The sequence below is a fragment of the Meriones unguiculatus genome, chromosome 1, assembly GCF_030254825.1.
Source record: "Meriones unguiculatus strain TT.TT164.6M chromosome 1, Bangor_MerUng_6.1, whole genome shotgun sequence".
Taxonomy (NCBI): domain Eukaryota; kingdom Metazoa; phylum Chordata; class Mammalia; order Rodentia; family Muridae; genus Meriones; species Meriones unguiculatus.
Window position 1 is genome coordinate 149,468,958 of NC_083349.1, and position 27,555 is coordinate 149,496,512.

At 41.5% G+C, this 27,555-nt stretch overlaps 1 protein-coding gene and 1 pseudogene across 2 annotated transcripts in view; one reads left to right on the plus strand and one right to left on the minus strand.

Annotated features, from left to right (window-relative positions):
* Positions 1–27,555, plus strand: part of Trpc6 (transient receptor potential cation channel subfamily C member 6) — a 102,039-nt gene that overhangs the window by 49,042 nt on the left and 25,442 nt on the right. For both annotated transcript variants that reach the window (XM_060369249.1, XM_060369245.1), the window contains exons 3-5: positions 14,121–14,895; positions 20,972–21,154; positions 23,514–23,678. In XM_060369249.1, the coding sequence (XP_060225232.1) occupies positions 14,121–14,895; positions 20,972–21,154; positions 23,514–23,678 (1,123 nt within the window). The remainder of the gene's footprint in view (positions 1–14,120; positions 14,896–20,971; positions 21,155–23,513; positions 23,679–27,555) is intronic.
* Positions 17,069–17,183, minus strand: LOC132652008 (small nucleolar RNA SNORA17; annotated as a pseudogene).

A 27,555-nucleotide genomic window follows, 5' to 3' on the forward strand; every position in this document is an offset into this window, starting at 1 on the left:
ACAACTCTTATAGCTAGATGTAAAATATACTTTCACAGACTGTGATTTAAAACCTGATGTGTGATTAGCAAGGTTGTGCTCTGTTGATAAGGGAAATCTTAAATGGATAGTAATTCATATGCATTAAACTAAACATGGTTACAGAATGGAATGACCTCTCTCCCCTTCCCCCTCCTGAGACTTCATCATGCAAAAATATCTGGAAGATTCACAGTTTCACACCTTCTTCATGTCAATTAAAATTATCCCTCATATAGAACTGAAGGCTTGTGGAGTATGAATATTATCTATTTAGCTATTAAAGACAAATCAGGTTATCACTAGATGATCACTTTTAAGACTTGTTGATGTGGAATAATGAAAGCATTTCCAAAAGCCTTCTAGAGATTGAACCCAGAGCCATGCACATGCTAAGCAAGCATGTGGCTTGCTGTGTTCCAGCTCCCTGGACGGCCCAGTTTTATTTTTATAGCTTCTATTTGCTTATTATTCCATGGATTCATTAGTTTGTGCGTCACCCCTGAGCTTGGCTCTGGAATCCAAAGAAGAGTTCAGGGTTTCACAGAACATATGCTAAGAAGAGAAGGGAAAATGTATAATGAAGATCAAAGCTAAAATAATGGAATGCACCTTAAGAACATGTCTTCAAGGCCAAAGCACAGATATGATGAAATAAGTAATAAAAACAAAGCACTGAAGATGCTATGTTGGTCATGATGACTGTTCTCATAAAACAAGCTCATTGGTGAATAGTGGCATACGTGTATGGGAGTAACTGACCACTTTCTGATTGAATCCAAGACCCACTCCATGAGTTGGAATGGGTCTTATATTTGGCACTGTTTAAGGTGCCAAGAACATGTGGCTAAATTGGCCACATAGGACCTAGGGGGGAACCCAATACTTTTAGTCTACTAAATTGACATAGTATTAAAACACATTTTAATTACTGAGTAGTATTCCATTGTGTAAAAGTACCACAATTTCTGTATCCATTTCTCTGATGAGGGCTATCTGGGTTGTTTCCAGGTTCTGGATATTACGAATAAAGCTGCTACAAACATGGTTGAGCAAATGTCCTTGTTGTGTACTTGAGCATCTTTTGCATATATGCCTAGGAGTGGTATAGCTGGATCTTGAGGAAGTGCTATTCCTAATTGTCTGAGAAAGTGCCAGATTGATTTCCACAGTACTTGTACAAGTTGACATTCACACCAGCAGTGGAGGAGGGTTTCCAGTTCTCCACAACCTCTCCAGCATGTGTTGTCACTTGAGTTTTTAACCTTTGCCATTCTGACAGGTGTAAGGTGGAATCACAGGGTCATTTTGATTTGCATCTCTCTGATGGCTAAGGACGTTGAGCATAGCTTTGGGTGTTTCTCTGCCATTCTATATTCCTCTACAGAGAGAATACTACTCAGCAGTTAAAAACAAGGAAATCACCAAATTTGCAGGCAAATGGTGGGATCAAGAAAAGATCATCCTGAGTGAGTTATCCCAGGAGCAGAAAGATACACATGGTATATACTCACTTATATAGTCTTATAAGATAGGATAAATATACTAAAATATGTACACCTAAAGAAGATAAAAAAGAAAGAGGACCCGCGGTAAGATAATCAATCCTCACTAGAAAGACAGATGGGATGGACATGGGAAGTAGGAGAAAACAAGAAACAGGACAGGAGCCTACCACAGAGGGCCACTGAAAGACTCTACCTAGCAGTGTATCAAAGTAGATGCTGAGACTCATAACCAAACCTTAGGCAGAGTGCAGGGAATCATATGATAAAAGGGGAAGTTAATATTATCAGCAGAGGACAGGAGCTCCACAAGGATAAAATATATCAGGGCATAGGGGTCCTCTATGAGACTGTTTCTCCAACCAAAGACCATGTTTGGATATAACCTAGAACCCCTGGTTGGATGTAGCCCATGTTAGCTCAGTATCCAAGTGGGTTCCCTAGTAAGGGGAACAGGAACTATTTCTGACATGAACTCAAGGACTGGCTCCTTTACCTCCCCTTCCTCCCTGGGGGAAGAACAGCCTTGCTAGGCTACGGAGGAGGACATTGCAGCCAGTACTGAAGATACCTGATAAGCTAGGTCAGTCAGATGGAAGGGGTGAAGGATCTCCCCTAGCAGTGAACTTAGAAAGGGACAGGGAGGAGATGAGGGAGGGAGGGTGGAATTGGGAGGGAATGGGGGAGGGGGTTATGGCTGGGACACAAAGTAAATAACCTGTGATGAATATTAAAGAAAAACAAAAATTAAAAAAAAAAACACATTTTAGTTTTAGTTGACAAATAATTATTTTCAGACACGCATATGGGTTCTGTTATACAATTTGTAATCAGCTTATTAATCAGCTTACAATTGGAATCAGCTTATCTGTCACCTTAATTATTTACTGTTGCTCTGTAGTGAGAAGATTCAAAATTCTCTTCTAACGATTGCGCAGGTTAGGTCATTGTTAGCTGTGGCCGTGTTACCTGCTCTTCCACCCCAGCTATAGCACTGCACCCATTCATCAGAGCTTCCTTTCTCCCCCACCTTCCCTGGTTCTTGCAACCACTCTTATACATGCTACATGTATGAGATAAACATTTTCATCACCCACATATGAGCAAGAACTCCTATGTGCTATTGTCCTGGACATGGCTCACTTCACTCAATATAATGCCCTGCAGGCCCATCCATGTTGTTACAGGATTTTGATATTTATGGTTGAATAATATTCCATCGTGTATATGTACCACATTTTCTTTATGTACTCAAGCCGGTGAGTATTTTAGATTGATATCATTTATTGACTGTTATAGATAATGTTGCCATACTGTGAGAAACTGCGTGATACATATATTTCTTTTCCTTTGTGAATATGCTGAGGAGTAGGATCACTAGATCACACTGTAGCTATATGTTTGATTATCTGAGAAATATTATTAATTCATTCTCAACCAACAATGCATGTTATATTTTCCTGAATCTCAACGGTGCTTTTTATCCTATTCTTTTTTTTTTTTTAAAATCATAACCATTATGACTGAAGTAAGGCAAATTCCAATTGTGCTTCTGAAATGAAATTCTCTGATGTTGAGCTTTTTTTTTATGTATGTGTTGTCCTTCTTTGAAAAATATCTGTCCAGCATTATTTATCTGACATTGGTCTTGAACAGTCACAATCAAGAAGCTTTGCAGTCCACAGCAGACAAAGCAGAATTCATTAAGTTGAATTCCACAAATCATCAACTTCATAATAACCCTAAATGCGGTGTTAGCCCCTTACCCCATTAAGTGATATGAGGCTTAGCAGATTACTGGCCCGGTAACCTGCAGGGACTGCTAGAGGAGGATCCCACACTCTTCTCATTGTTTGGCTGGATTCCCCTAAGTGTCACCAAGTCCAGACCCCAAAGGCTCAAAACTCAGCCACAGTGAGTTCTTCTTGGGTGATTCTTAGCTTAGGAATTAGAATCTCAAGAGCCCCAAGTGACTGAGAACAGTACTTGTTGGGCTGGATAATAAAGGCATTATGCAATTTTGGTTTTAATAAATGAAAACCATGTACTGCATAGTTTAACATTCTCATTCTTTGTACCTGTATTTGTTGATACACATAGGCTCCTGCAAACTGAAGCTGCAGCAGTGGCTTCCCTGGGGATAGAAGAAAGAGTGTAAGAAATGATTCTGGAATCTTAAAAAATTACCACCAAAACCTTTCATGCAAAAAAAAAAAAAGATTACTTTATAAGGTATATAGCCATGCTGAGTGAAGCAGGAGAGCATCCTAATATGTGCAGTGTGTATGGGTGCGTGGTGGGAGTTAATAATAAAAACCTACCATGCTTTTCCTAATGCAAGAGATCTCAGGTTTGCCCTTGAGTGATCAGAGCTCCGGCTCCCATTCTTACAAGATTGCTTAATTTAACAAAAAGCATTTTTTTTTCTTAGCAGAGTATGGGACCTCGCACACATATTTTGACTTCAAGAAGTGATAACACTGGAGAAATTAGAATTTCTACCAAGCAGCTTGTTCAGTTTTTCTTTTCAAATTTTGTCTTATGTAACCCTTTGACACATAGGCCAGAACACTTAACATGCCTACAGGAGTTAGCTCCGGAAATGACATTCATGGCTGTCTCCATGAACCAGCATCTTCAACATAGGTTCTTCACTATCATTTTTGACAAATCGAGACATCATGCCACCTTTCTCAACTTTAGAGTCTGAGTTGTTCACCCAAAGGCTTATGGAATCATGAGCAGGAGCTTAAAACCCAGAGGGATTGATTTCCTTAGAGACATAACGTTTTAAAAAGATAACAGACTGGCCTGAACTTGAATGTGGGTGTCTTCCTGAGAAAGCTTAGAGAGGTAAGAATGATGATACACCAGTGACTCACAGTAAAGGTTCCTTGGCATCTTCTCCCACGTGTTTCCACTGGTCATTTCTTACCATGGCTAAGCTAAGCTCACGATGGTGCTTGGGCCAGCTATTGTCGGCTTGTTCCATCCTGGTACTCTGTCCACTGGTTGGGGGGTCATCAGTGCAGATGGTTATATCACTGGGCTCATTTATTTCCTAACACTGGCCTGGATTCAACCTATGGAAAGAACTTAAGAGTTCCAGAGAACAGGAAAATGAGCTCTGGGTCTCTGGCTCATTCCTCAAGGGTGGGTGTTACCTGTCAAAGGGCAGAACCTCTGTTAAGTTGTTTTTCCTTTATAGTGGCTTTGCTTCACTTCTGATAAGTTTAAAAAATATTTCTTCTGTTTCTCTCTCACACATCCTTTCTCTCCTCGTGTTTGTCTGTGTATGCAAGTGCACATGTGCAGGTCCTAGAGAATCTAAAAGAGGGTGTCTGAATCCCGGGACCAGAGTTATAGGTGGTTGTGAGCCATGTAACACAAGTGATGGGAACTGATTTCCTGTTCTCTGCAAGAGCACTGAACACTCTTATCTGAAGCCCATTTCTGCATCCCGCACTTGTGATAACTGACCATTCTCTTATATCACTGTATATTTGTACCTTCATTGTCCTAGTGTGGGCACTGCTTGGAATTGTATTGGAATTCTGCACACTACCTTCATTAAGCACAATTTATCCAGTGCATTTATGCAAATGCACTCTTGCTTTCTGTCTTGGAATCTGCCTTATTTAGATGTTATTTGTGGAATGGGAAAGGATCCATGTAAAATTCACAGGACCAGTCATTGATAATAGAAGCAAAAGGTTTAATGTTCTTCCTTTGACATAATTGGGAGCCTATTTTGCTTACATTATACACAAAGATTTTCGTAGTCCCAAGAGCACTCATCAAAATTAATAAAATCAAATGCCTGTCCCCAGAACTCTACCAAAGAACATTTCAAAGAAAGAAGACATGGCAATGAAGTTAACTAAAGTCAAATTGGAAGCCGAGAAGACAGGGAAAAAGCATATGCGTGTGAGTTGTAGTTTCTATAACTTCTGGGACCTACTTGTGCTTTTCCCCTTATAGTTTGGGATCGAAGTAGTTCAAAAAAGACAATAATTGATGATTAAAACCAAAACATGCAATCCAAAAGGAAGAGTTTTTTTCAGTCACACTCTGTCTATCTCCGACAAACATCTCAGGCTCCCTTTTGTCTAGGGAACATAAAGGCAGGCAGTGCTGGAGTGTGACTGATCAAGTGGAAAGGTAGGTTTGATGAGATGAAATAAGTTCACAGGAAGACGGAAGCCAATTGAATGAAAGCAGAATAAAGCATTGCAGCCTAGAACATGATCTGGAGTTCAGCAGGGTCTGGTGATGATGCATGGGAAGAGGGCTGGCCGCAGACTTTGTGCAATGTCAAGTTCAGGCAGAAAGAGCAGAGTACCTGGGAGGCTGTTAGTTCAGTCTTTAAGGGTAGAAAACTCTCCATGGTTGGCATTAAAAGCACACCGTTTGACTTCCATTATTCCTGATTGGGTTTGTTGGTTAGCTGAAGGGTGTGAAATACCGTATTTGCACAGCAAGCCACACTGCGGCTCAGCCTGTACGTTTTGTCTTTCTTTGCTTCATTGCACAGTGTGATTGTTTGCTGTGCGGTTAATGCAGAGTGTAAAGGCTGCGAACCTGATCCCTTTGGCAGACAGGAGTCACTCAGAGCAGTACCCTTCCAAGTGTGCGATTTCAGTGATGAATAAAGTGAATTAGTTTCTGCCCCCACAGGATCAAGGCAAACATCACACTAATATTTATTGCTTCCTCAACCCCAGAGAAGAGCCTGGAATATGTAGAGAGAGATTAAATAGACAGGGTCAAAACAGATGTCGTATTATGTAATTATAATAAAATGACTTCTCTCATTCATCCTGAACAATGACTGCAAACTAACCACTAGTATTGATCAACAGTCTCTAAATAACCAATTTTAATTCTTCTTGGGAATAATTGTTCATGTAATGAAATACAGATTCCTAAATATCTTTTACTTCCATTTTCCTAGGCTGAATCTATAAAGTCTTTTGTGGTCCCTAACATTTACTTTAGTAAATACATTTGTGCTTGAATTTACATATTCACAAGGCTTTTACCAGAAAAAAAGAGAAAACAAACAACAAACAAACAAGTGAAAGTAAACACAAAACAACAGCAAAAATGCAAGCTAAGCAAGGCACTTACCTCAGTTTGTGCAGGAGCACTCTCATTTGATAAAAGCACACTATCCTGGAACAGGAAGTGGAGAAAATTACCACACATGATCCTGCCCCAGCACGCAGTCCATTCTGTTCAGCAGCTACTTTGCATTGCTGGCTTTTTCAACTGAGATGGATTATTCCATCGTTCGCTATCTGGGGCAACAGGCACTATTTTTCCAGAGACACGAATCAGGGAAATGAGGTACGTACGTAAAAACCTGCTTTTCATGACCGACTTGACAGCTGAGCATCATGAGAGTTGGTGGTTAATCTGAATTATTCCCTAGAACTGTTATCTATGTTTTGTGATGCAGCAAAATTAAAAAATATAGAGATGAAAATGTAGTTTGTTAAACTTTTAGCCATGCTAAATACAGCTGAATAGAGAGAATTGTGTGTGTGTGTGCGTGTGTGCATCCTTGAAGCAGAAGACCTGCTTCTGTAAATTGTCTTGTTGCTGAAATCAAAATCCCTCCTGTTGACCCAGTGCTTTGGACTGAAAGAGTTGTTCTTCTCAGTAGGTAGGTGATTGTTTGGTATGTTTTCTTTTAAGATCCAATTCTATAAGGCAGCTTTTAATGGAGCATTTTCAGAGAGGTAATGTGGTCTATTAACAGCTCTTATATTTCCTGAAAGGGCTGAAGTGTCTCCTATCGTAAAAGTTACTTTACCTACTTTGTATTCACAGTTGAAAGTCAGGGATGAGACAACTCCATAAACCAAATACAAAACCAAACCTAAGGCCAGACCCTCCTATTGCTTCCTTACGCTGTGGCTTGGAGTGAGCAAGGGCTCTGTAGGAGCCTCTCGCTACCACGCGCCAGGGGAAACCAATGTCTCCATGCATGCAGTTATGGTTGTGCTAAGGCAGTAGAAAACGTATTTGTAAATGTTCTCTTCTCCATTTTCCTATTGCAACAACATAAAAGATAAAATGAAAAGCCAGGTTTTTTTTTTAAATGAAAAAGTGTCTGAAATTAATGCCACTGTTTTTCACATATATTTATGGCACAGCCATTTGGACAGGACAGGGTGGCTTCTCCTTGGGAAAAAAAGCTTTCTTTGCCCATGGGAATGTCTTTGTTTCAAGAGGGAAGTCTGAGTGTGAAAGGAAGAGCTGAGAAGGGAAAAGGGTGTGTCTCAGGGTTAGTGGCTTGCCAAAATAGAACTTAACTTTTTTTTCTTTTATCACAAATACTCAGATAATAAATGTTTATTTGTAAATTTTAGAATAAGCCTGTCGCTACTAAGGCATTCCGGTCCAATATACACTTAAACCTACTGGATGTGCAAATACAACTGTGGGAGCTGAGTTAAAAAGGTAGCTGTTAATGGAGTCACTGATGAGACGCTTTCTTTCTTTGGAAAAGCAAAAGCCACTTGCGTTAATCATCATCATATTCTGGGCTTTGTTGGGGTCTTCTATTTGAATTAAGTGGAAAACGGCGAAGTCCAAGTGCCCTCGCTCTTTTAACTGCCTATCCATGAAGATGTAAATGAATGCAATCGGAATCTAAGTGCTTTCCAAATCTTAACTTTAACAGCCTCCTAAAGTAATACTTTGAAACAAATTGAAAGAGTTGTTTGTTCCAATTTTAATGGATAAAGAACAAATATGAGGGCTAGAGAGTGACTCAGTGGCTAAGATGCTTGCTACTCCTCCAGGGGACCCTAGCTCAGTTCCAGCCCCCACATTGGCTTACAAGCACCTGTAACTCCAGTTGCAGGGGATTCAATTCCTTCTTCTGGGCTGTAGAAGTACCTGCACTCAGGTGGCACAGGCACTTGCAGATATAGGCACATAGGGAAAAATAGCTAAGTATTTAAAATGGTACTATTTTATGCCTCTTTCCCATTACTGTTGTTGCTGCAATAGCACAAGAGCTTTTCTTGCAAGCTCTCACAGTGCTTCCATCTCATCTTTTTAAGTCTCCAGACCCTAGCTCATTTCTTACTTAATTTCACGTGCTTGTCTTTTTAAAACCATACTGCGCCTTTGGCTGTCACCATTTCCTTTCCTTGTCTCTCAACTTCCTCGCCTACAACAGGAATGATGGAAGATGGCAGATACAGAACACAGTAGGTGAAAGCCCACCAAGAGGATCAGAAGCCAGAAAAATGACAGGGAGGGAGGAGGGCCAGGAATTTCAGAGGGAAGATGATGGATGGCTACTCTGTAATATAACTCAGTGACTCCCTGTCTTCTCACTCATCCATCTTGTTAACTTGGAAATAATGCCTCTCCCAGAAACTCCCATTAGACTCAGGACAACCTGCTTTATTAAACCAACATTAGTCTAGTCCTCTCAAGGGGAGGTTGTACTCTCTTAGCACATCAGGAGTACTTCAGAGAGTAGGAAAGTGGATCCACCAAGCATTACTTTCTATGTGTGGGAAAGTGGATGTGAAATACAAAAAGCAAAGCAAATAGAAGTGAGCAACTCCAGAGTAAATCCTGTGAACTACAATCTGCACAGCCTATGTTCCTAATATCCCCAGAGGGATATGAAAAGATACTGAAAAAAGAGTTATAAAAGAAACATTAGAGCCACATGATGGTTCAGTGCAGAAAGGTCCTGGCCACACAAGCCTGAAGACCTCAGCTATGTTCCTGGAATTCATGGTGGAAGAAGAGAACAGATTCCCAAAGACTGTCCTCTGATCTTTACACATAAGTTCCCACATCACACTTTTAGTAGTCGTAGTAATGATAAATGATAATAAGCAACAATAAAAGTATAATGGTGGGGGGGGGCAGCCTTACCAGGCCACAGAGGAAGACAATGCAGCCACTCCTGATGAGACTTGATAGGCTAGGGTCAGATGGAAGGGGAGGAGGACCTCCCCTATCAGTGGACTGGGGAAGGGGCATAGGAGAAGAAGAGGGAGGGAAGGAGGGGATGAGGGAGGGATACAAAGTGAATAAATTGTAATAAATAAAAAAATTAAAACATTTGTGAAAAAGATCTTGAAAATTAAAAATTTAGTGGTAGAAAAAAAAACCCTCATTTGCTATATCATGGGACAAAAATTAAAGAAATCTCCCAGAATATGATGCATACAGATGAGTAATTGGAAATTAGGGGAAATGGTAACAAGATTAAAGAGCAATTACAAAATGCTCAACATTCCAAATACAAGGAGCTCAAAATAGAATGTTAAAGTAGGAAATAAGGCTGTCTAGCCCTATGACCGGAGTGTTCCCGGAGCTGAACAGCAAAAAGGACTCCCTACGTGAACCCATCTCTCACTCTTAGTAGACGAGAGACAAAGAAAGGACCCCAGATTCACAGCACATCATGCTTCTCAACAGGTGCTTCAAAACCCAGAATCTAAGAGGGTCAGGACTTGAGGATTTCTGTCAACCTAGAGCTCTCCAATCAGACACACCACATTTGGTGATAGGATTAAGTCATTTCAGACATCATTCAACTACAAAACTTTTACTTCCATGTACCTGTGAACCATTTTTTCTCAACAGTTGGATAATAAATATTCCATCATGGAAATGTACCACACGGTAAAATAATCTTTTTACTTTTTGAAATGATAATTACATTATTCTCCCCTTCCTATTTCTCCTTCCAACCCCTCCCATGCACCCCTTGCACTTTTACATTCATGGCTCCTTTTGCCTTGATTTTTTTTTACATATACACAGATATGTTTATATACATACATACATGCATGCATGCATACATATTACTAAATACATAGATGAAACTTGCGCAGTCTATAATGTTACCTGTATATGTATGATCTCAAGGCTGACCACCTAGTATTTGTCCTAGTTACTGCTATGGCTGTGAAGCAATACTGTGACCAAAGGAACCCTTATAAAGACAGCACTTACTGGGGGCTTGGCCACAGCTTCACAGGCTTAGTTCATCATCATCATGGTGGAAACATGGTGGCAGGCAGATGGACAGACAGAAATGCATGGTGCTGGAGAAGTAGCTGAGAGCTGCATCTTGATACACAGGCAAGAGGCAGAGAGAGAGGGCGAGTGTGTGAGAAAGAGAGAGAGAACTGGTTTTGGCATGGGCTTTGGCAACCTCAAAGTCCTCCCCAATGACATACTTTCTTCAACAAGGACATACCTAGTCTAATAAGGACACACCTACTACAACATGGAGTCATCTCCTAATCTTTCCCAAACAATTTATCAACTGGGGAGTAACCATGAGAACATATGAGTCTTGGGGGATATTTTCCTTCCAACTGCCACATTTTGAGCTAACCACCTGAGGGGTTTTCCATGGGGAATAGAGTTTCTCCTGTTCTCAGCGCTCTCCAGATGTTGTGGTTCTTTGTCTAGAATGAGGCCTCACACAGGAGCATGCCCACTTCTGTGTTACCCTGTCTGTCTGTGTCCTACTTCTCATTCTTCTTTAGGTAGCCATGTTGATGAGAACTCATCATTTGTTAGACATGTAGACTGTTTCTCTGGCTGCTGAGCATCACAGAAATGGGCATGGAGAGCAAGTATCTCTATAGTAGGGTATAGAGTCCTTGGGCTGTATGCCCACTAGAGCTATAGTTGGATCAGATGGGAGATCTGTTGCTAGCTTTTTGCGGAACCTCCACATGGATTTCATAGTGGCTGCACCTGTTTGCACTCTCACTAGTAATGAGTAAGTGTTCACCTTCCCACATCCAGATCCTGCTTAGGCTAAGGTCCACTGTCTTCGAAGGTTTTCTCATTGAAATAAGATCTGTTTTGATGATATCCATCCAATCACACAGAAAAGGCATCTACCACCTCACCTGGAAGTACTTACTGACAAGTTGTATCCTTAGCCAAGCATAATTTTGTTTTGTTTTAAAATGCCTTGGATAGCAGCTCAGCCTCCAAGTGGGTTCCCTAGTAAGGAGAACAGAGGATGTCTCTGACATGAATGCAGTGGCTGGCTCTTTGATCACCTCCCCCTCGGGGGGATGGGGAGCAGCCTTACCAGGCCACAGAGGAAGACAATACAGCCAGTCCTGATGAGACCTGATAGGCTAGGGTTAGATGGAAGGGGAGGAGAACCTCCCCTATCAGTGAACTGGGGGAGGGGCATGGAAAGAGAAAAGAGGGGCAGGGTGGATTTGGGAAGGGATGAGGAAGGAGCTATAGCTGGGATACAAAGTGAATAAATTGTAATAATAAAAAAATAAGTAAAAAATAATTTAAAAAGAGACTTAAACCTTTCAATTAAATGAGAGCCCTTAAGCCTCCAGGAGACCTTCTGACACCACAGTAAAGGATAGATTTACACCATAAAGGAAAGATTTCTTCTTATAGCATTTAGATCAAGACAAAGATTATGTAAGTTTCCTATTATAGGCTTCAGTGGAGGCTTCTTTGGCATGTCCCTCACTATGAAGGTTTGCCTTCTTTCTGGGTTCTTGATGATGGCTTCTTTGAGTTTTGGTGATTTTTGCAGGCTGAGAAAGTCCAAATGTTCCTTTTCCCAGCTTGCAAAGTTCTCCCTCAGCACATGACCGACCCCTCTGCTGAAGAAAGCTCCCATTTACTCACACCTCAAGCCCAAGCTCCCAAATTTACACTCCTCTAACTAGTCATGCTTCTGTTTTAGGCATGCCATTTTCTCCCAGCATCGAGGCTAGATGTTATAGGCTCATCACAACAGCTAAGCAGCCGATAAAACGGCAATATGCTGATTTCCACTTTTAGATGATAATTATTTAAAGGAATAAAGATTATATTTTCACTATCAATTTTCCTGGAGTATTGCACATAGGAATGACTCAGTTAATACTGAAGAGCTGAATAAATTTACTATTCTGTTTGCCATTTAATTTTTTTTTATGTTCTCTATTGTAGATTTATTTCTGTTGGTGGCACAAATCAATGGATTTGTGCCACAACTTATGGAATAAATGGTTTATTTGGCTTATGATTCCAGGTTACAGTCAATCACTGGTGGGAAGTCGCAGGGACAGGTCCTCGGACAGCTGGTCACAGCACAGCCACAGACAAGAGCAGAGAGGAACAGATGCACCCGTGATGCCTAATTGCTTGCTACTCTGCTAATTCTCTTTACTCTTATACAACCTAGGGCTCTAAGACAGGGAATGGCGCTGTCCCTAGTGAACTGAGTCAATTTATAACCAAGACAATACCCCATAGTCACGACACAGGCTAATCAGATCTAGATAATTCCTCACTAAGACGCTCCTTCCAAGTGATGGTAGGTTGTAGAAAGTTGACATTTAAAACTAACCTTCCTACTCAGCAATCAAAAAGGAGGAAATCATGAAATTTGCAGGCAAATGGTGGGATCTAGAAAAGATCATTCTGAGTGAAATATCCCAGAAGGAAAAAGACAAACATGGGATATACTCACTTATATAGACCTATAAGATATGATAAACATAATGAAATCTATACACCTAAAAAAGATAATCAATTGAGGGGACATGGGGTAAGATGATCAATCCTCATTTAGAAAGACAGATGGGATGTGCATTGAACGTATGACAGGAGTCTACTGAGCGCATCTGAAAGACTCTAACCAGCAGTGTTTTCAAAGCAAAGACTCATGACCAGACCTTTGGTAGAGTACAGGGAATCATAAGAAAGAAGGGGAGTTAGTCTGATGGGGAAAGGATAGGAGCTCCACAAGGACCAAATATATCTGGGCACAGGGTCTTTTCTGAGACTGACATTCAACCAAGGACCATGTATGGATATAACCTAGAACCTCCACTCAGATGTAGCCTGTGGTAGCTCAGTAACCAATTGGTTTCCCAAAGTGAGGGGAACAGGGACTATTTCTAACAGGAACTCAATGACTGGCTCTTTGGTCTCCCCACCCCCGAAGGGAGGAACAGTCCTGTTAGGCCACAGGGGAGGACTTTGCAGCCAGTCCTGGAGATACCTGATAAAACAGGATCAGATGAATGGGGAGGAGGTCCCCCCTATCAGTGGACTTGGAAAGGGGCACGGTGGAGATGAGGGAGGGAGGGAGGGACTGGGAGGGAATGAGGGATCGGGACATGGCTGGGATACAGAGTTAATAAAATGTAACTGATAAAAAAAATAAAAAATAAAAAAATAAAAAAAAGAATAAAACTAACCTTCACACTTTTCTCAGTATTTACCATCTGCAGTTCACAAACACTCACTCATATCTTTCAGTGAATCACACACGCACACACACACACACACACACACACACACACACAAACTGATGACAATCACCATGGTTTCTGCTCCAAACTAGAATGTTAAGCTCTAAAAAGTACTTATCTTTCTTAAATAAGAAGTTCTTGGAATTCATTAGCAAATAAATTAATCTTCATCTTATCAGCTAGTGGATCCAGAGATGCTGCGGCAACATCTAATATATTTGAGGATTGCATTAGATGAATGACAGGTCATTTTGCCATATGAAAATGCTCTTAATATGATTACTTCACCAATCTCTCTGTCTTACTGCAGCCGGGGTAATGAAAACAGACTGACTCACCGGCGGCAGACGGTTCTCCGTGAGAAGGGAAGGAGGTTGGCTAATCGAGGCCCAGCATACATGTTTAATGATCACTCGACAAGCCTGTCTATTGAGGAGGAGCGCTTTCTAGATGCAGCAGAATATGGCAACATCCCAGTGGTGCGGAAGATGCTGGAAGAGTGTCTCTCGCTCAATGTTAACTGTGTGGATTACATGGGCCAGAATGCCCTGCAATTGGCAGTGGCCAATGAGCACCTGGAAATTACAGAGCTGTTGCTCAAGAAGGAAAACTTGTCTCGAGTTGGTGATGCTTTACTCTTAGCTATCAGCAAAGGTTACGTACGGATCGTGGAGGCAATCCTCAACCACCCAGCTTTTGCTGAGGGCAAGAGGTTAGCGACAAGCCCCAGTCAATCTGAACTCCAGCAGGATGACTTTTATGCCTACGATGAAGATGGAACACGGTTTTCCCATGATGTGACACCAATCATCCTGGCTGCCCATTGCCAGGAGTATGAAATTGTGCACACACTCCTGAGGAAGGGTGCCCGGATTGAAAGGCCTCATGATTACTTCTGCAAGTGTGCAGAATGCAGCCAGAAACAAAAGCATGACTCATTCAGCCACTCCAGATCCAGGATCAATGCTTACAAGGGCCTGGCAAGTCCAGCGTACTTGTCACTTTCCAGCGAAGATCCAGTCATGACGGCTTTAGAACTTAGCAATGAGCTGGCAGTGCTTGCCAACATTGAGAAAGAGTTCAAGGTAGGTCGCTGACAGCAGCAGCGCCACAAAGTTCAAGTACTAAGTAGATCTGTAAGCAGCTGTAAAATAGCACAGCACGGAGCATTTCATTGAATACCTACCAGGTTTCAGCAAAGTTCTGTAGAAGCTGTCATTTCAGCTCTGTGTGGAAGAATCGCCTAGAATTTGGAAGGTTCAGAGTGAGGGAAAGTAGGATGCTGGCAAGGTCAAAGCCATGATGTATCAATAACTGTACATGTTGGAATTTTATGGAGGTGTGTGAAGTGTGTGTGTGTGCTTATGTTAACGTGGTGTGTACAAGTAGGTGCATATAAAGGCCAACAGCTCACATTGGGTGTCTTCCTTGACCCCTCTCCACCTTATTTTTTGAGACAGGATCTCTCACCGAAGCTGGAGCTCATTAACTCAGCTAAATGTCTGGGAAATGAGCTCCAGCTATCCAGTCTCTGAACCTGGTGCTGGGGTTACAGACATGTGTCAGTGTGTTCTGTGTTTTATTTCTAAACAGAAAAGCTCTGGGATTCTCAGTTAAAGTCCAAATTCTTGTACAGCAGGACTTGATTGACTGAGATGTTTCCACAGTCCCAATTTTATGTTTCAGTCAACGAGTATAATTATTGCTGTAATGATCTACTCTCTGTCAGATGTTTTGTGTTTATTATAGCCCTGAGTAGGTATTTTTTCTATGCTTCACGAGGACTGGGGGATAAGAAGGTTTAGTAAATAACAGAGCTGGGATTGGAATACAGGTTTCCTCTAATTTTCAGCTACTCTCACTTAAAAAATACTGTATTTGTGTGTAGGACACAATGACAGATGTCACTGGGCTAGAGAGATGAACAAATCAGAGCTTGAGAGGCAGTGCATATATGAATAAACGTGATGTAAAATAAGGCTGCTTATTTGGCACTTATGTTGGTGCCGAGATTCAACTTCGATCCCCAGTGTGATGCAAAAACTATGGCTGGAGCTGCCTCCCCACCCACCAGCAGCTCATCATTGTTCACTTTACTAAATTATGCAGCTTTGGATAAAGTCATTTCATCAAACTCAGTGTTTCATATAAGTGCAACATAACATAATCTCCTCTATTGCACATGCCCTGAGAGGCAGGTCTCTACACTGCACGTCTTTGGAGGTCTCGGTATGGTCTCTGCTGGGTAGTTCCTTGGTGTCACTACAATTGAACACAGGACATGGGAGAGATGAAAGAATGCATCAGACTCCCAGCAAATGCATACAATTTAAGACTTAGGCATTGTTTATTTCCAGAAAATTTCTGCCCATTTAGTATTTTCTGACTACTATTGAACATTAGAACCTGAAATGTCAGAAGGCAGACGCCCTGGAGGAGGACAGAGGTACTGCATTCTGTGGTCCTTGTTGATACCTTACTTCCCTCATGCTTGTTGGCCTCAAGATATGTGTATTCTTGCAATGGTGGAGAACGAAGAGGCAAAGCACATTAAAAATGACCCTGACTCACTGCTACACTTGATGGTACCTGTGAACTGGTAGCATTTTCCTAAGTTTTTATTGGTTCTTGTGAACTTATGCACATCCTTCAGGCATCAACATGTCCCCGGGCAGTGGCCCTGACCAGGGACATCTAGCTGGCCTTTGGTGATAACAGACCACTTCTTCTACAGGGCCACACCATGGGCCCAGATGTGGGTCCCTAGCGGCAGCAGAGGCCAGGACCTTACTATGGTCTTAGGTGGCATCACCGGCTACTCACATCAGCCAGTTCCTCACTAGCCTCGGGTCTCCCCTTTTCATTGTGGATACATCCTTCTGCTTCTCTTTCTCTTCCATTTCTCCACCATTTACTTGCTCCTCTTCCTGTCTCCCAGGGGTTCGGAGTGTCTGGGGTTGTCTCAGGAATGGTCTCAGGAGTGCATGGTGCATTATGGTGCTGGGCAGGGCTCATCTCAGGCAAGGTTTGTCTTCTCAGACCTGCACAGTGCTGGACCGGTGGTCATCGTGGCTAGCTCCCTGTCCAAGCTCCATGGCTCTAGTCTGGTGGTCATCTTGGGCATGCGAGGGTTGTCTGTTTCAGCCCGTGGTTTCAGGTGGGGTTCTTCTAGTCTATGGCTTGCTTCCCATCCTGGGAGCCTGTCTGGGCCTGTCTGGCACCTTCCTGGTGGTCCTCTCAGGCTTGTCCTTTTCAAGTAATGTCAGGCTACTTAGCATTCAGCCATTCCTAGGTCACAGGTTACAGGTCCTCTCTGTCACCTACTGACTCACAGGTGGCACAGCAGCCACACCTGAAAAACCTCAGGGGCAGGCTAACTGGTAGCATTTTACCGCTAGCTTGCAGGCCTCTATCAGGGAGTCTCATCTTTAGCAGACAGGTGAGGTGTGGGGACACACCGGGCGGCCACCAGAGTTTATCGTAATATCATTAGAGGAAGATTTCTCAGTACTTGATACACATTATATTTTGTAAAGGAATGGAATAGATTATCTCAAGAATATAGGCTTTACAGAATAATGTGAGATCTTCACTATTGTAAGCTTGTCTGAGTTAAGCCTTGGCTGCAGACGTAAAAAAAAATAATGAACAAACAAACAAGCAAAAATAGAAGCCCAGGACTTTTGTTTTAATACTATAGAAGAACAGATTTTTTTTTTTTTCTGGCCCAACTCTAAGAGAAATAAGATACAGTGCCTGTCTAGAAAGTTGTTCAAATTAACAATAACAAAAGTAGCCTTTCTCTATATACTAATGAATAACATGCTAAGAAGTAGATCATGCATTCATAATAGCCTCAAAACACAAATCTAGGAATAAAACTAACCAAGGAGGTTAGTGAGGAACCACTCAAATCAGGAGTGAGAAACTTAAGGGCGAGATTGGTACAGGATGGCTTGTCAACAAAAACCTGTCTCCAAGGTCCCAGATTCCTTCAGTTTCCCAATGCTTCTGTGAGTTGTCTATATAAATTCTTTTCTGAGCCCTCTACCTCTTAGGTTTCTTGTAGTAACACAGTGATTCATTTTAAGGCCCTTCAGTCCCCATGCCCTTCCACCATGCTGTAAGGGTTGTCAGCACGCTTGCAATTCCTAAGAGAAATTGGGCAGGGCCGAGAGATGGGGCTACAGATGGGAAACAAAATGAATAAATTGTAATTAATAAAAAATAAATTCACAACAAAATAAAAATAAAGTAAAACGGTAAAAAGAAAACAAAGAGAAAGATTTTCTGAAGCGTTTCCAGCTCCATTATGTCTCCCTAGAGGTCTGTGCACTGACACACACATGGCCCTACAGCTGCCTCTGCTGCGGAGGGGGAACTGGAGTGGCAGAGAGACTACTGCTGTGCCTATTTTTAAATCATTGCTATGGTCTGCTGGATAATGTTTAAAAATGTCTGGCTTTGCCTGCTTGGAAGATAAGCATCTTCCAAGAACCTGGCCGAGTTGAGAAATAGTATTTGTTAGTATGAAGGTGTTGTGCCTGTTATCAGACCTTATAGGGCAACAAAATGTGTCACTTACTTGAGAGAGCCTGCTAGGGGGAGTCACATACCAGGGACACAGAGCTGAGGTCTCCTGACCAAACAGAAAGGAGAAAATGTATTCTTGTTGAGATTGCACTCACTAGGATCCTAGACAATGAGCTACCACTTTCTATCTCACATACCTATTAAGGAGCAAGGAATTCAGATAGAACTATGCTTTATCTCTTTCCATATTCCTTTCTTTACGTTGACCAGCAAAATTTGCTGAGTGCATATTGTATGCCTCATACTATGCCAACTCATGTAGACTCAAAAGAGAAATAAGTAAGATACAGCACTTGTCTGAAAAGATCCTCGGATTAACTCTCTCTCTCTCTCTCTCTCTCTCTCTCTCTCTCTCTCTCTCTCACACACACACACACACACAACAACAACAAACAAGTAGCCTTTCTATACACCAATGAATAACATGCTGAGAAGTAGGCCATGCACACTCTCCCATTCACAATAGTCTCAAAATACATATCTAGGAATAAAACTAACCAAGAAGGTGAAAGATCTCTACAAAGAAAACTTTAACTATCTGAAGAAAGAGGTTGAGTAAAACACTAGAAAATGAAACCTATCATGCTCATGGATTGGGGGAATCCATAACGGAAAAATAACCATTCTACCAAAAGCAACTCTCAGATTAACAACAGTGGAGAGAAGGCCCAGGGATGAGCCCCCTGATAAGTTATTCAACACAAAATCTTTAGCCCTAGAAACATACACATGTAGGCAGAGTAGAGCTGATTCACCAGGCTCTATTTGTGTTTTTATTTATTTAAGATACATAACAGCAATGACTAATGTCTCATGAATTTGGGATGGAGCATAAAGGGTAAGTGGGAAGGGTATCAAAAATAAGAGGGCTGGAACATTTATGTAATTATATTTTAATTAAATAAAAATTGGGAAAGCTGTGAGTCTGCTGAGAGTAAGATGCACACACTAATGCAGCAAATTCTGTGTGTGTGCGTGTGTGTGTGTGTGTGTGCTTGAGCAGGTATTTTTCCTTTGCATTTCCTGCTCAAGTGTGAAATGAATAGGTAAAGAGGGTCTCTTTCCAAAAGACTGCAGGTCTATGACAGTTCACAGTTAGAGGAAGGTTTATCAGAACAGTCTGCCTCGGGGGTCTGTCACACTCAAAATCTCTTGTGTGTCTGTCTTCTTCCTTGCTCCTTCAACATCACTCCACTTGTGGAGCCTGGAAGAATAAAGGCTGATCATCAAACGTTGCATGAAGTGAACAGGGAAGTTAGTCACATCGGAAGTCTCTTGGGAAATGTCTTAATTCTAATTTGAAATTTTATCTAATTCACTTTTACATTTTCCATAGGGTAGTGTCTGCTTATCTTCTGTGTTTCTTATATCAGCTATGGCAGAGCTGTGATGACTGTGTCTCTTAGTGACTATTATCCTAAAGATCAGGGAAGTCCCTGACTGAAATTTGTTTCTATAGCATGATTGGGCATGTCTTATTATCTAGAGAATAATATTCTGCCTAATCCTGATCAGCATACACCACAGGTACCATCCCCACACCCCTGCATGTACCCATCAAATTATACCACAGATACCATCTCCACACACCTGCAGGTACCCTTCTCTCACACAGCCGGCTAAACTTTTTCTTCTCCAAAGAGAATCTCAGTTTTCAGAATCTACACATAGATCCTATATTTTGACCCTGTGCTAGACTCATAATGTAAGAAATAGCAGCTCATTAAAAAGATAATGGATAAGTCAGACATGGTGGTACACATGAGTATCCTTGGCACTTGAGAAGTGATGGTAGAAGGATCAGGAGTTTAAAGCCATCGTGAGGTATTTGAGAATCAGTCTCAAAAAGAAAAAAAAAGAAAGAAGAAAGGAAGGAAGGGAGGAAAGAAGGAAAGAAGGAAAGAAAGAAAGAAAGAAAGAAAGAAAGAATAATAAAGGAAGGAAGGTAATTGTTAAACGCTTGTTTGCTTTTTATGGCACCTTTCTAAAAGTCTTCTGACATTCTATCAAGTACATATATTATGCCTTGATGGTGAAATTACACCATATAGGACAGGATCTATGCAGAGCATGGTAGTCATGTCCTGTAGAAAGCTGGTTCTGTTTTATTTCTCCCAGATCAGTTGGTGAGTTTAACACAGCAAAATCTTTAAAAATAACTTCAGTAATTCTTTGGGCAGATATGATTATTTTAGAGTCTTGATACAATTTTTCCATGGTGATAAAATATTCCAGAGGGCCAACAGCAGAACGGGACCTAAATGTATTTAAAATAAAATACAGTGACACTAAGCTGGGCATGGCTGCTCATCCTAACCCCAGCGCTCTGGAAACTAAAAGCTGGAAGACTGCTGTAAATTTGACACCAGTAAGTTTTACGTTAGCGTAGGCTATGGTGCGAGGCCCCTTGTCTCAAGGCAAAGACGAAACCAAACCACTCAGGTAGAGCAAAACTAAAATTTGATTTTTCCTCTTGAAATGTGCAATCCCTCAGTTATCTGAAAAATTCTGCCAAGCGTGGAATACGAGCCAGCTCTTTCTTGTTTTGACCGCACTTCTCTTTCCTAGAACGACTACCGGAAGCTGTCCATGCAGTGCAAAGACTTCGTAGTTGGCCTCCTGGATCTCTGCAGGAACACGGAGGAGGTGGAGGCCATCCTCAATGGTGACGCAGAGACTCGGCAGCCCGGGGACCTCGGCCGTCCGAATCTCAGCCGTTTAAAACTTGCCATTAAATATGAAGTAAAAAAAGTAAGGTCAGGCGTGAGGCCCCTTCCTTACTTCAGTCTGTTTGTGTGGGTATGCAAATAAGCACGGAGGCTTGGCTGGATAGAACAGGGGATACAACTAGGTGGGATCTCAAGGACTCCATCTAGGGAAGCACAAAACCCACAGGGTTGGTCATTGGGACAGGGGGAAGAGGGAGGGAGGACGGAGCTGGGAGGAGTTGAGGGAGGGAGCTTCAATCGGGATATATGATGAATAAATTATAAAAAACTATATATATATAGTTTTATTATAATATATAGGTTTCATATTACCTATATATTATATAAAACCTATATATTATATAAAACATATATATATATATATATATATATATATATATATATATATATAGTATATAATAAAACCTAGGCCCCTTGATGCAGAACATCAGGGTCGCGGCCATTTTGCCCCTCTCAGGTAATTCTGACAATGGCTCCACACATGGAAACCCATGTAGGGCGTTTTCTGTACAAAGGGGACAGAGTTATAGTATTTTGGAATCCACTGTTTTCCTATCTGTTGCTAGTCTTCAATTTGGAACAGTGGCTTCAGTTTCTTTTGGGTTTGAATCCTTCCAGGGTCTTTGTAGAATACTTTCCAGATGTTTCTTTAGACAGCAACCCCTACTTCTCTGACAGCTTTCCTAGGGCATGAAGACTTTTTTTTTGTTTTTATTTATTTATTGTCTGTATACATGCTCTATGCAACCAGAGGTGGTGTTGGATTCCCTGGAGCTGGAATTTTGGGTGCTTGAGTATGATGTAGGTGCTGCGAACTGAACCCTGTTCTTCTGGGGGACAGACAAATAAAAAGAGCAGAAAGTGCCCTTAAGCATAGTCATATCTCCAGCTACAGATACGTTTCCAAACATTAGTACACACACACACACACACACACACACACACACACACACACACACGCATGCACACACACACACAGTAGACATTTTAAAATGACATGTTTTAAGTGTACAAAGAATTCTTCCGTGTGAAATTAATATGCTAGAATTTTACTTTATATGTTACTTTTTATTTTATTTCAGACTATTCGGTAAGATTCCCTCCAAAAAGAGATGCATCCGTTTCCCAGTTCCCACAGAGTGCAGACAGGGCCTCACCCCTCCCCTGAGTGTGCAGACAGGACCTCACCCCTCCCCTCAGTGTGCAGACAGGGCCTCACCCCTCCCCTCAGTGGTGTGCAGACAGGGCCTCACCCCTCCCACCGCCGCTGTTCTCAAGCTTTGTTTTTCTCAGCAGACTATGCTCTGCTTTCATTGTCTTTGGGGTGAACCATCTTCAAGACTCACCTGGAGGTTTCATGTGTTTGTTTGTTCGTTGTTTTTGTTTTTTTTAACATTACCTGATATTTTCCTTTTGAAATTTTATTTTAGATGATTGCTTCATGTATACAGACTAATGTTAAACTCTCTTATAGAAAACATAAATATGAGGAAAAACACATTATTCATATTAAATATGAGAGAAAAAAAAGAGCTGTAGGGAAAACTGTAGTTGAAAGATTTAAGAAGACAGCAAGGTCCCCAGTGGAGCTGGATGGGTAGAACTGACAAAGAGGCTATTTTAATGTGATTCCTGAAGGAAGCATGCCTTTCCAGACCAGGGAAGGGAAAGAGGGCTTTGTTTTGAAACAGATTTGGGACTGGAGATATGGGTCAGCAGTTAAGGACACACACTGTTTGTACAGACTAACCACACTCATTTTCTAGCTCCCTCATCAGAAGGCTTACGGGAGGGACTTCCCGTAACTCCAGCCTCAGGGGGTTGTGATGCCCTCCCTCTTCTGGCTTCTGAAGGCTTGTGGACTCATGTGAACACACACATACACTCAGTACACATGCACTCACACTCACCCACACTCACACAATACACACACACACACACACACAATCAAAAGCAAATCTTCATAAACAAACCACATTTTCACCTCTAAGCCAGGATGACCTCAATCTTGGCCTTTCTTGCTTAAAAGAAAAAAAATACATACATATATATATATATATATATATATATAAAATTCATAAAAATACTTGTGCAAAATACACATCTTTTTACCAAGTAAAAGACCCGAGTGTTTTCTGTGTTTAGAAGGCGAGCTACCAGTCACAGGGAGAGCTGATCGGCAGGACTGTCTGAATTTGTAGGCCGTAGAACAGATGTAGAGCTGTTTTGCTTGATGTCTGTTCCTTGGATGCCTTGCTTGTTCTCTGGCTCTCACTGCATTTCTCATGGGAAAGCGTATAAGGGAGAATTAGAATGCCGGAGGATACCCAGTGCCAAATGTGTCCTTACTCAAACTGTTCCGTGTGCCATCTTGCCACCAGTTTGTAGCCCACCCGAACTGCCAGCAACAGCTCCTCTCCATTTGGTACGAGAACCTCTCCGGCTTACGGCAGCAGACCATGGCAGTCAAGTTTCTCGTGGTCCTCGCGGTGGCCATTGGACTGCCCTTCCTGGCTCTCATATACTGGTGTGCTCCGTGCAGCAAGGTATGTCTGTGGGGCCTGCAGCCCATCTGTCGTTGAACTCTGCCCAATCAGCCAAGTTTTAGCCCCGAAATGAAAATCTGATGGAGGTACCCGGGTTTAAATCTTTCTGTTTGTCTGAGAATTTCATACACACGTCATGTATTTGGACAAATCTACCCCCCATTTCTTCCCAATATACACGACCACTGTGTCCTCCCAACTTGACGTACTCTTAAAAAAAACCACTGAGTTCATTTAGTGCTACCATCATGTGCCTGGGTGTAGGCTGCCTGCATCTCTCAAGAAAATGCGCTGCCCAGCTCCAGGCAGCCATCAGTTGCCAAGAGCTCTACAGCTGGGGGATGGAACTTCGCGACATTCTCCCCCTGACCACATGCTGAGGTTTTGTCTGGGTTGATCTGAGCATGTCTTGTGAAAACCGCACAGCCACTTTCAGCTCCGTGCACAATGACCTTGTCACATCCAGAAGGCGCTGGCTCTAGCCATTTACCGCCGATGACTCTTAAACTCTTTCCTCCCTTTCTGTCAGGTTGATTCTTGAGCCTCGGGAGGTGCTGGTACAACATGGATGTCTTATTTAGGGCTAAGCGCTCAACAGTCTCCTATTCTTTTAATATTTTTAAAAAATTGCTTATTTACAATGGGAAACAGGAAAACCCTGAAAATTCACCTGAGACAAAATACTGTCACCATTTATACATGAAATAATATCAGTCTATTACGTTATTCTTTATTTTTTCTCTAAGCATATGGATACACATACTTTTGTGCATTTAAACAGACATACTTTTATTGAGCTCATAAATCAAAGGGGTCCTCAAATGTGATCATCTTTCCTTTCTTTGTTTCTCCTGCAATAGTATTTGAAACATAATCTGTTTGCCCAGGCTTTGGTGGAAACCAGGCCTTGCTCTTCCGGTGAAATTTCAAACAGACGAAGGATTATTTTTCAGGACTGAGTGTTGAATTCAGGACCTTGGACATGTTAGGCAAGCACTCTACCATCAAGCTCCATCTATACTTCTCTTTGAACTGTTTATTTTGAAGCAGGCTCTCATCAAGTTGCCCATTTGGGCCTTGAGCTTGTGATCCTATGGTAAGACTTGCCCTGTAGCTGAGCCTTCAGGTCCAGTACACTAGGCCTGAGGAACATTGACCTTCCATTCTGCTAACAGGCATATGAGTTCGGAGGCTGCATGGCTAACAATATTTCCTTTGCATTTTTGAAGCCACCTTTCTAATTCTGCGTAAGTCTCAAATCTGGGAGGTTGGCTAAAATAATTCAAAGATAAACCATGCTCTGAGCCATCCGTTTCGTGTGCTGGGTAGATACAGCAGGTGATAGTGCAGTTTCTAGGCACAGGCAGGACCGATTTCAGGCACTTGTTATGTGGGGGAGAACACACACCAGCAATTCCAGCATGTGGCCTTACGACCCAGGCACACTGCCAGCATTTTAGGCACCGAGGGATGCATCCTGGTCTGTGCCAGGATGCTGGCACAAGGTCTCCCACACAGCGGGAACTTCCTGGCTACTTACAGCAATGATGTTAAAGACAACGCATTTCCTCAGGAGAGTAAAATCCACCACCATGGAATTTCCCCCTTATTATAACACATAAGACTAAAACTTGACAATATATAAAGTATGCATTCACAAACAGATTTATTAGAGATGGTATTTACAGTGCAGTTTTTCTTATGGAAAGTTGTATTCTAATGCCAAATAAATTAACTGAAAAACATTTATTATTTTTCCTTTCTCTCACACACATATGTGTGTGTGTGAATGTATGTGTGTGTGTGTGTGTGTGTGTGTGTTTGTGTGTGTTTGTGTGAATGTGTGCCATAGAATGCTTGGAGCAGCTTTATGGAGGTTTTTTTTTTTTTTCTTTCACGTTTATGTGCATTTCGGGAATTGAGCTGAGGTTGGCAGGTTAGAACAACAAGAACCCGAGAACCTAAGAACCTTTGCCCTCTGAGCCAGTCCTATTTTCATAAAAATGGCCAATCTTTTTAAATTTCAGCTTTTGTTTGGCCGTTTTACTTCTTGATATGACGGGCCTCGGTCACTCTTACCCCGTGCCCCTCCCCATCTTCATATATTTGAAAGCTCTGTGTTACTTCCAACATCTGTTTGTCTCTCTTTCTTAGTTACAGTTTCTTGCCTGCACGTGTTCTAACTAGCCCTCTCCTGGGCATGGGCTGCACCCATGTCTGCTGCCTCCTCTGCCTTATTTTCTAAGCCTTCGGGAGTCGGAAGGGAGTAAAGTATCCGAATCATCCTTGCTCTCATTCGGCGGCCATGTGTTCTAAAGCGGACAATGTTCTTTTCTTGTGGGAATGGAAATCACGAAGCCTTCCCGAGCTCCTCCTTCTTTCCCCTAGGCCATTTGTAGTTTGCCTCAGATTTACACATTTCTCAAATTTTAATTGAACCTTAACTGATCTGATCCCCTTCACCATTTCTTCTGATCTGGTCATGGCTCTTCCGGACATCTGCTTTCAATCCTATTGTATAAGCACTGGGGCAACCAACCAGTTTAAATGGGCATTATCAAAGTATTTTTTATGTCTAAAATTTATTTTATTGGCTATTATTTATTAGAATCATGATGATAAGTCTATAGATTTTTCATTAGCAATGAACTAAATGTTTTAACTGGGCCAAAGAACTGATTTATTTTAATAATGGTATCTTTGGCTAAAATGATGCTTTTATTTAAAATATTTCCACAAAAATATGGATAAAATTTTAGGAATATATAGCTAAACAGAGTCCTTGCTTCTCTTTCAGTTGCTTATAGATAAGAAATATAGAGTATGATAAACAATACTTAAAGGAAACACTTCTTTTAAATTATAAAATACATAATTTTTCTCTTGCTAAAGTATGCTTTTAGTTGAAATAGCATTGTATTAATTTCCCCCATCCTTCTCTCTTTCCAAACACACTTCCCTGAACTCCCATGATCCCACATTTCTCAAATTGGTAGACTCTTTTTCTTTGATTATTATTGTTACATACACTTATATGTGTGTTTGGGTGTATGTGTATGTACTCACCAAGTTTGCTTTGGTGGTAGTGCTGTGTGTTTGGCTTTATGGCTAACCACTGAGCATTTAGACAACCAATAAAAGGCCTCTACCTTGAGAGAGGTTAATTTTCCCAGAAGTCAATAGTTGCCAGTAGTTCTTTGTTCATTGCTGTTGTTTTCATGTTTTTTTCATCCATTTCTAGCAGAGACTGTTTCACAGTAAACTTTCTGATATTCCAAGTTTTACAAAACTTCTTCCTGTCTTGCATGAAGTTCCCTGAGCCATGCAGGAGCTCTGGTGTAGATCTATCTGTTAGGTTGGGCTCCCCATGACTGATCTCTTGATTTCTGTGTTGTGTCCAGTAGTGGTTTTCTGTGATGGTCTCCATTTGCTGTAATGAAAGGCTTCTTTCATGAGGGATGGTAGCTACACTTAAGTGTTGGTATAGAGAAAAAAAATTAGAATGTAGTAAGGAATCATGATTGTCTAATAAATCGGGAGCAGTATTTCTGGCTTTCAGAGTTTCTGATGGGAAGTCAGGTGTTATTCTGATAGGTCTGTCTTTATTGTGACTTGGCCTTTTTCCCTTGCAGCTTTCAATATTCTTTCTTCTGTACATTGAATGTTTTGATTATTACATGGTACGAGGGTTCTTTTTCTGATCAAATCTATTCGGTATTCTGTATGCTTCTTGTATGTTTATAGGTATCTCTTTCTTTAGGTTGGGGAAGTTTTCTTCTATGGTTTTGTGGAAAATATTTTTTGGGCTTTGATGCTGGGAGTCTTCTTCTTCTATTCCTAGTATGTGTAGGTTTGGTCTTTTCATATTGTCCCAGAT